The sequence below is a fragment of the Ammospiza caudacuta genome, chromosome 2, assembly GCF_027887145.1.
Source record: "Ammospiza caudacuta isolate bAmmCau1 chromosome 2, bAmmCau1.pri, whole genome shotgun sequence".
Classification (NCBI taxonomy): domain Eukaryota; kingdom Metazoa; phylum Chordata; class Aves; order Passeriformes; family Passerellidae; genus Ammospiza; species Ammospiza caudacuta.
Window position 1 is genome coordinate 32,544,873 of NC_080594.1, and position 8,587 is coordinate 32,553,459.

An 8,587-nucleotide genomic window follows, 5' to 3' on the forward strand; every position below is an offset into this window, starting at 1 on the left:
CAGCCCTGCACTGGAGGAATTGCCCTCAGCTCTTGCAGCCCTGCAGCTGACAGCAAGGTAAGAGGCACCCTTGGCACAGGAGAGCTGGAAGGGCTTCTTGGGCAGCTGCTGTGAAGTGCAGGGCCAGGGAAGGAGGCTTTAGTGCTGGGCTGAGAGCTGCAGCACAGCCGTGAGGCTCTGCTGTGTGCGTGTGCAGAGACTGAAGCCATCTCTCAGGGCATGAGGAGATGGATGGCTGCTGCAGGAGAGACAAACCTCACCCAGGGACAGCCTGGAGGGGGCCACTGATACACAGTTGTGGGGGGTGACTGGGAGAGTATTTTATGACTTACTCTGGGGTGTATATGCAAACCAACATGTATATCTAATTAAAACTGGGTAGTTATGGGTACATACCTCATTTTACATTCTCTTCCAAGTGAACATTTCTATATCATGCCCTCATGCCCTCACTCCTTTCCAGCTGCTGCTATGTTTATTCTTTGTTCAAAATGTGTTGCTTCTTTATTTTTTCCCACTCTACATTTTTCATCATTTTCCATCTGGTATGTAAAGGTTTTTTACAAGCATTGTTTGTTTTGTGTCTTCCTCTTGTGCAGGCTGCCATCCAGCTCCTATAGCAAGGAATCCAAACAGGAGAAGTCCTGCAGAGATGGGCAAAATCATCATTTATGAGCATGTCAACTTCCAGGGCATGTCCAAAGAATTCACCACTGACACTCCCAACCTAATAGCTGTGGGTTGGAATGATATTGTCTCCTCAGTGAAAGTAATTGGCCAGCCTTGGGTGGCTTATGAGCATGTTGATTACAAGGGTTGTTTTCTGGTATTTGAGGAGGGAGAATATGACTCTGTAGGTAAAGAGATGAATGACAAGATCAGCTCTCTGCAGGTGATCAGGGAAGATCTGCGCAATCCCCAGATCACTCTCTACCAACACGTTGACTACAAAGGGAGGAGCAGAATAGTAAGAGAAGCAACCAACCTGGCTGGGGGAAAAGATGATGACATCGTGTCTTCCCACAAAGTCCAGAGAGGTGTCTGGCTGCTGTGTGAGCACAGTGATGGAAGTGGGCCCCAGCACCTTGCCCGAGCCCATGAGGACGTTCCCAATTACAAGGCAATTGACTTCAATGACAAGCTCTCCTTCCTGCGCCCCCTGCGCCCTGGCCGTGACTCTTAGACTGCAGAGCCTGTGACCCTGAGGGAAGGTGCAGTCCCAGCAGGAAATCTCTGATCTCTGCCCCTGCTCGTGTCCCTTCCTTTGTGATTTGCTTTACAAAACCCTTGTGGTACCTTGGCCTGTTCCACTGTCTGTAACCTCTTTTGGGTTGGTGCCAATAAAGACTCTCTTGCAAGCAACAGTGGGTCTGTTTTATGGACTGTTCAGTGTAGATAAATATTTCCCTTTCTTGGAGAGATGCCTGTGAGTGCTAAGAAAATGTGTTGGGTAGTCAATTTGAGATGTTTTTCATGGATCTCTCCTGAAAGGAATATTCTTCTTCCAGATTCACTGTTGAGTAACAGTGGGCTCAGGCTTGACTCAACGAGTGCTAAAGTCTTGGTGAGCATGTTGATTATTGTTGTGATCCTGGCCAAACTCTCCCATTCAGACTGTTTTAAAATATTAGATGTTTGATTATATATCATAAAATCTATCACAGTAATGGATCATGCTGGTGATACAGTCTTCTACTCACCAAATCACATAATCAAACAGTAAGTTTTCCTAACTATGAAGTGACAGATGGGTTGATGCCTGTGGAAACAACTGTCTTGTGCTTTTAAATTTGTAGTTTCTTGATAAGGGAGGATGGATGACATAGTATTCCATGATTTGTTAAGCCATGTGCAAGTTCACCGGGACGAGTTTGAACTCAGCCTCCTCCACCACTGTGTGTGTGTGTGGCTGCCATGCCCAGCTGGAGCTGTGTTCCCTGTGCTGACACTCAGTGCCCCTCTCAGCTCCCTGTGCCTTCCTGCAGCCTCTCTCCTCCTGTTCTCATCCACTGACACAGCCCTGGCCACTTTCCCAACGCTTCCTGTTCCCTCAGCCCCCTGCTGGAAATATTTTCACAGCAGTGCAGTAACAAACCTTGCTGTCCCACACTGCTCTCTCTGCCCTGGCTTCATCACCAGCATGGGACAATATCTGCCCATTCTCTGTCCTGTCATGAGTAACAGATCGAAGTAGAAAACCCCTGGAGGCTCCTTCCAGCCTCAATTGTTCCAGGAGTCCATACACTGTGCCTGGGATGTGAGATAGGCACAGCTACCCCTGCCCCAGGGAGGAGTGCAATCCTACAGAACAGCAAAGGAAAGGTTCAAGGAGAGAAATATGGATGGGGTGGTTTCAGGAACTTTTACATCTGCTATTGCAAAGGGTTGAGTTTTGTTTGGTTTGGGTCTTTTTTTGTTTGGTTGTTTTTTTGGTTTTTTTTTTTTTTTGTTTTTTTTTTTTTTTTTTATCGCAAAAGATTCTTGTAAGTTTTTCAGTAATAGGAGGATGAAGTAAAGATGGAGAATGACTTTGACCCTTCAGTGGAGGGCGTTACATTTGACAACAGAGCAAGTAAGAGCTGCTGCTGAACTGGGAAGGAAGTCTGATGTTGAGGTTATGGAATTGATAAATACACAAGAAGTAATCCTCAAGTTCTTGTACACATGACTTGATGATGACATTTTTTCCAGGAAATTGAACAAAGAATGCAATTAGCCAGAAAGTGACAAAGGGGTTTAAAACTTCCAGAGAATTACTGACCGCAAGATTTATTCTGGAAAGGACCTCCCTCGACCAAGGTTATTTCATAGCAAAGATGCCACCAAAGGGAAACAGGTTACTCGTGGCCATCATCAAGTGATTTCTGAACAAGCACAGCGGTGGAGATTCCCCAGGGTCTCTGGCCTTACCAAGCAGCAGACTGGACGTGAGGGCACCCTAAGGTGACATTCAACATGAATTGTCTTGTGATCCCACAATCCTCCTGCCTTGCATCGTCACTCAAGCTCATGATTTAGGGATCAGGACTGGCAAATCCGAGTATCACCTGAGCTGTATTGCTCATGAGGATTCTTGCTCTAAAGAAAGGGTCTCAGCTGATAATCTCACATTACAGATGTGCATGCTCACAGCAGATTATTGGCTAGTCTTTTCTGGAAATACCTCTTACCTTCCCTTCGTCTTCCTTCAGTAATTCTCAGGAAAAACACACAAGCACCTCCTTCCCACAACACACTTACATCCTGCTCACAATGTCTTCTGGATTTCTGAATCATTTAGAGTAAGAATCACATCCAGGACATATCATAGGTGATATCCACAATCTCCTTCCTCGTCCAGGCCTTCTTTCAGAATTCCTGAAAAGTTGTCTCTCAGGGAAAGAAAATCTTTCTGCAAAAGAAACTCAGAATATTGTGAAAGGATCAGAGAAAAGAGCAGCTGCAGCCTCTCACAATGAACTTCCCTGCTTTCCCCACACAGAAAAGTTACCCTACTTCTGTGTGCATGCAGTAGCTTTATTACTCTTTAACTGCAGAAAATACTGGTTTGAAGCACTTGAGATGCAACAGGTCTGCCCCATTTCTTGACTTTCTTTGTCTCATCAGTGATTGACTCTAAGCAAACTTTCACTGTAGGTTTGCCAGTTAGGAGAGCAGTTTGCTGCCAAGCCAAGAGAAGCACAAGAAGATTGCAAAGTGATGCTTTCAGGAGGTGCATTTGCAGGAGTGATCTGCTGTTTCATTGATGTTCTGTGCCTCTCTCAACACTGAGGTTGCTCTGCCATCGTTGCTTTCCTGATGTTTTCAGCCAGATGCCCTCTCACACTCACAGAGTTGGCTCACTTGACTCACACATCTCAACTCTTTGGAGCATGGGCAGAGGAAGAGAAAAGCATCCTGGTCACCTAACTCCAACTTTCCTGTAGTCTGTCAGCAAAGGATTTTCCTGTTTTGTTCTTTTCAATCCCACAAACTCTTTATTTAGACTCCTTTTGAAGAGGAGCTGTTCTAGTCAGTACTTCTGTACAGGTTGGGAAATTGGGAAAGAGTGTAGATCTGCTAGAGGGGTGTAGTGCTCTCCAGAGAGATTTGGAAAGGTTAGATGCATGGGCAGAATCAAACGGGATGAACTTCAATAAGTCTAAGTGCCGAGTACTGCACTTCGGCCACAATAACCCCCTGTACCGATATAAGCTGGGGACGGAATGACTGGATAGTGCCCAGGTGGAAAGGGACCTGGGGGTGCTGGTTGACAGTCGATTAAATATGAGCCAACAGTGTGCCCAGGTAGCCAAGAGGGCCAATGCCATCCTGGCCAGTATCAGAAATGGAGTGGCCAGCAGGAGCAGAGAGGTCATTCTTCCCCTGTACTCGGCACTGGTGAGGCCTCACTTGGAGTATTGTATCCAGTTCTGGGCCCCTCACTTTAGGAGGGACATCGAGTTACTTGAGCGTGTCCAGAGGAGGGCAACGAGACTAATAAGGGGCTTGGAACACAAGCCATACGAAGAGCGACTGAGGGAGCTGGGGTTGTTCAGCCTGGAGAAAAGGAGACTAAGGGGCGACCTCATCGCTCTCTACAACTTCCTGAAGGGTGGCTGTGGTGAGCTGGGGGTCGGTCTCTTTCTCCGGGCGATAACAGATAGAACAAGAGGACACAGTCTCAAGTTGCGTCAAGCGAGATGTAAGTTAGAATTAAGAAGGAAATATTTCACAGTAAGAGTGGTCAGATACTGGAATCATTTACCCAGTGAGGTGGTGGAGTCATCATCCCTTGAAGAATTTAAAAAAAGACTGGATGTGGCACTTGCTGCCATGATCTAGTTGAACAGTTAGAACATCGACTGGACTTGATGATCTTATAGGTCTCTTCCAGTCTTGAACTTCTGTGATTCTGTGATTCTGTTTTACCCTGCCTCAGGCATGCCACTACTGAGTACATGCAACCCCTGAGAGATTAATTCTGGTCCTGTCAGAATGGCTTCTCTCTGTCTCCTTTCTGTGGTGGATAAGAAGTTGAAGGGCACTTGCATCCTGCACAGCATGAGGACTGGAGGAGCAGGGGAAGGGAAGAGTTTATTCCATCTCCTCTGAACAGAGGGCACACCTGGAATACTGCATCTGTTTCAGATGCCCTATAAAAAGCACAATGTGAACAAAACGGTGGAGCCCCATACAGGCCAGTGGATGGCACAGGAGCATCCCATGAGCCAGGAGAGTCTGAGGGGCCTGGTCCTGTTCAGCCTGCAGAAGACAAGGCTCCTGTTATCCGAGGGGCTCAGCAAAGGACACCTGGAAAGAGTCTTAGATGGCAGCAGGGAAACTCAGACATAAAATACGGAATAAAAACTCATACTAACGATTGCTCAGGTCGGGGAGAAAGGCAAGAGACCCTGGAGAGCCTCCAGCCTTGCACTTTTTGCAAACATCTCTTGAGGATGGCCTTGAGTAACCTGCTTTCCTTGTATCTGCTGTGAGGAAGGCAGTGAAATAGGGAAGTCCCTTCCTGAATAAATCTTTCTGTCAGTAATTCTCAGGAAGATTTCAAAACCTTTGTCACTTTCTGGCTAATTGCATTCTTTGTTCAATTTCCTTGAAAAAAATGTCATCATCAAGTCATGTGTACAATAATGTGGGGATTACTTCTTGTGTATTTATCAATTCCATAACCTCAACATCAGACTTCCTTCCCAGTTCAGCAGCTCTTCAGCAGCTCTTACTTGCTCTGTTGTCAAATGTAACACCCTCCACTGAAGGGTCAAAGTCATTCTCCATCTTTACTTCATCCTCCTATTACTGAAAAACTTACAAGAATCTTTTGCGATTAAAAAAAAAAAAAAAACGACAAAAAAACCAAAAAAACCAACCAAACAAAAAAAGACCCAAACCAAACAAAACTCAACCCTTTGCAATAGCAGATGTAAAAGTTCCTGATACTACCCCATCCATATTTCTCTCCTTGAACCTTTCCTTTGCTGTTCTGTAGGATTGCACTCCTCCCTGGGGCAGGGGTAGCTGTGCCTATCACATCCCAGGCACAGTGTATGGACTCCTGGAACAATTGAGGCTGGAAGGAACCTCCAGGGGTTTTCTACTTCGATCTGTTACTCATGACAGGACAGAGAATGGGCAGATGTTTTCCCATGCTGGTGATGAAGCCAGGGCAGAGAGAGCAGTGTGGGACAGCAAGGTTTGTTACTGCACTGCTGTGAAAATATTTCCAGCAGAGGGCTGAGGGAACAGGAAGCGTTGGGAAAGTGGCCAGGGCTGTGTCAGTGGGAGAGAACAGGAGGAGAGAGGCTGCAGGAAGGCACAGGGAGCATCTTTTCTCAGCGCTGCAGGATTTGCATTCTAACAGCCATAGCCAGGCGCAGGGGGTGTAGGAAGGAGAGCTTGTCCTTGGAGTCAATTGCCTTGTAATTGGGAACGTCCTCATGGGCTCGGGCAAGGTGCTGGGGCCCACTTCCATCACTGTGCTCACACAGCAGCCAGACACCTCTCTGGACTTTGTGGGAAGACACGATGTCATCATCTTCTCCCCCAGCCAGGTTGGTTGCTTCTCTTACTATTCTGCTCCTCCCTTTGTAGTCAACGTGTTGGTAGAGAGTGATCTGGGGATTGTGCAGATCTTCCCTGATCACCTGCAGAGAGCTTATCTTGTCATTCATCTCTTTACCTACAGAGTCATATTCTCCCTCCTCCAATACCAGAAACCGACCCTTGCTCATAAGCCACCCAAGGCTGGCCAATTACATTCACTGAGGAGACAGTATCATTCCAATCTGTATCTTTTAGATTGGAAATGTTAGTGGTAAATTCTCTGGATAGACCCTGGAAGTTGGCATGCTCTATAATGGTGATGTTGCCCATCTCTGCAGAACTTGTGGGGTGCAGATTCCTTGCTATAGGAGCTGGATGGCAGCCTGCACAAAAGGGAGACGGAAAACAAACAGAGCTTGTGAGAAGACTTTCTCCTCCAGACAGAGAATTATGGGAAGTGTGGTATAGAAAAGGAAAAGTAGAAAGTTTTTAGCAAAATGTAAACATAGCAGCAGCTGGCAAGGATTGAGGGCATGACAGAAATTTCAGTTTAGAGGGAAAACATAAAACAAGACATGTGCCCACAACTACTCAGTTCAAATTAGTTGTGTGTGTTGGTTTAGGTACATACCCAAGATTAAGCTGTAAATACTCTCCCAGTCACCCCCCACAACTGTGTATCAGTGGCCCCCTCCAGGCTGTCCCTGGGTGAGGTTTGTCTCTCCTGCAGCAGCCATCCATCTCCTCATGCCCTGAGAGATGGCTTCAGTCTCTGCACACGCACACAGCAGAGCCTCACGGCTGTACTGCAGCTCTCAGCCCAGCACTAAAGCCTCCTTCCCTGGCCCTGCACTTCACAGCAGCTGCCCAAGAAGCCCTTCCAGCTCTCCTGTGCCAAGGGTGCCTCTTACCTTGCTGTCAGCTGCAGGGCTGGGGGAGCTGAGGGCAATTCCTCCAGTGCAGGGCTGTGGTGTGTGCAGAGTGTCTCACCTGCCTCCATTTATACTTGCACAGAAGTGAAAGTGTCAACCACCCAATTCCAAGAAACTGGGAGAGGTTGATGTGATGCTATTTTGCAGAGATAAACAAAACTCTATAACTTTCATGGAAGTTGTAAAGCCAGTATGTTTATTACAACGCTGGACGCAAGTGGGAATTTTTCTGCTAAAATGACGTGTACTTCTGGGAACTTCAAGTCCCTTTTTATCCTTCTTTCAAAAACATATGCATACAATTTCACAATAGGTTCATACATATTCATTTTTACGAATTTCACGTGACAATTGCCAAAGAATTCCTAGGTCAGGTTTACCTGCTGTCACAGCAGTCTCTCTGTCTCTCTTTATCACCCTCGATCTCCCTCCCCTTATCTCTGTCCTTCACTGATGCAGTTTATCCGAGCCTAGGCTTTTGCAGTCAGGCTAAATAGCTATGATCCCTAAATACAGACTCAACTCAAAAATGTACATTTCACCTAAATCAAAATGGATTTCTACCCTGGATAATTTCCTCTCTGCCTCATTGCCCCCTTTCCTAAAAGGAAGAAGTAAATTCTTTTACTTCATGCAAATTCCTATGATAATAAGTGTACTTTCGTGCCCTGCCATGTACGATTGATAAGGAGGTTAACAGAGCTACTTGCTGTGGTATTCTCTAATTCTAAATTAGCAATATAATGTGTAACCTTAAACTTATTCTAACTAATATTAGCAAAACTACAATGGGATGACACAACTTATTAAAGATTCTCTTTGCAGTTGGTGACCACCCAAAGATCACATCCCACAAGTGATGATCTGCATTTCATTTTATTCTTTGTAGAATTCTGGTTATTTCTTTTATATCCTGTTGGGCAGTAATTAAGGTTTTCTTTCCACTTCCTTGGATTTCTTTCAAGATCCTTAGTAGGTTTTGGTGCTTAAATAATTGATTTACTAATGTAAGGTCCATCTTAATAGGAGTAGGTGATAGTTGATAGTCTGTGATACATTGTGTAATTGGTTTCAATCATCTGGTTGGATGTCACTGGGGCCAGGTATGAAAAATC

The 8,587-nt window shown here is 45.7% G+C and overlaps 1 protein-coding gene across 1 annotated transcript; it reads left to right on the forward strand.

The window, feature by feature from the left end:
- Positions 1 to 1,362, forward strand: LOC131554748 (epidermal differentiation-specific protein-like). The gene is made up of 2 exons (XM_058800343.1): positions 1 to 57; positions 600 to 1,362. Exon 2 carries the CDS (start codon positions 653 to 655, stop codon positions 1,181 to 1,183), a length of 531 nt encoding a protein of 176 aa, XP_058656326.1. The 5' UTR covers positions 1 to 57; positions 600 to 652; the 3' UTR covers positions 1,184 to 1,362.
- Positions 1,363 to 8,587: the final 7,225 nt, after the last annotated feature.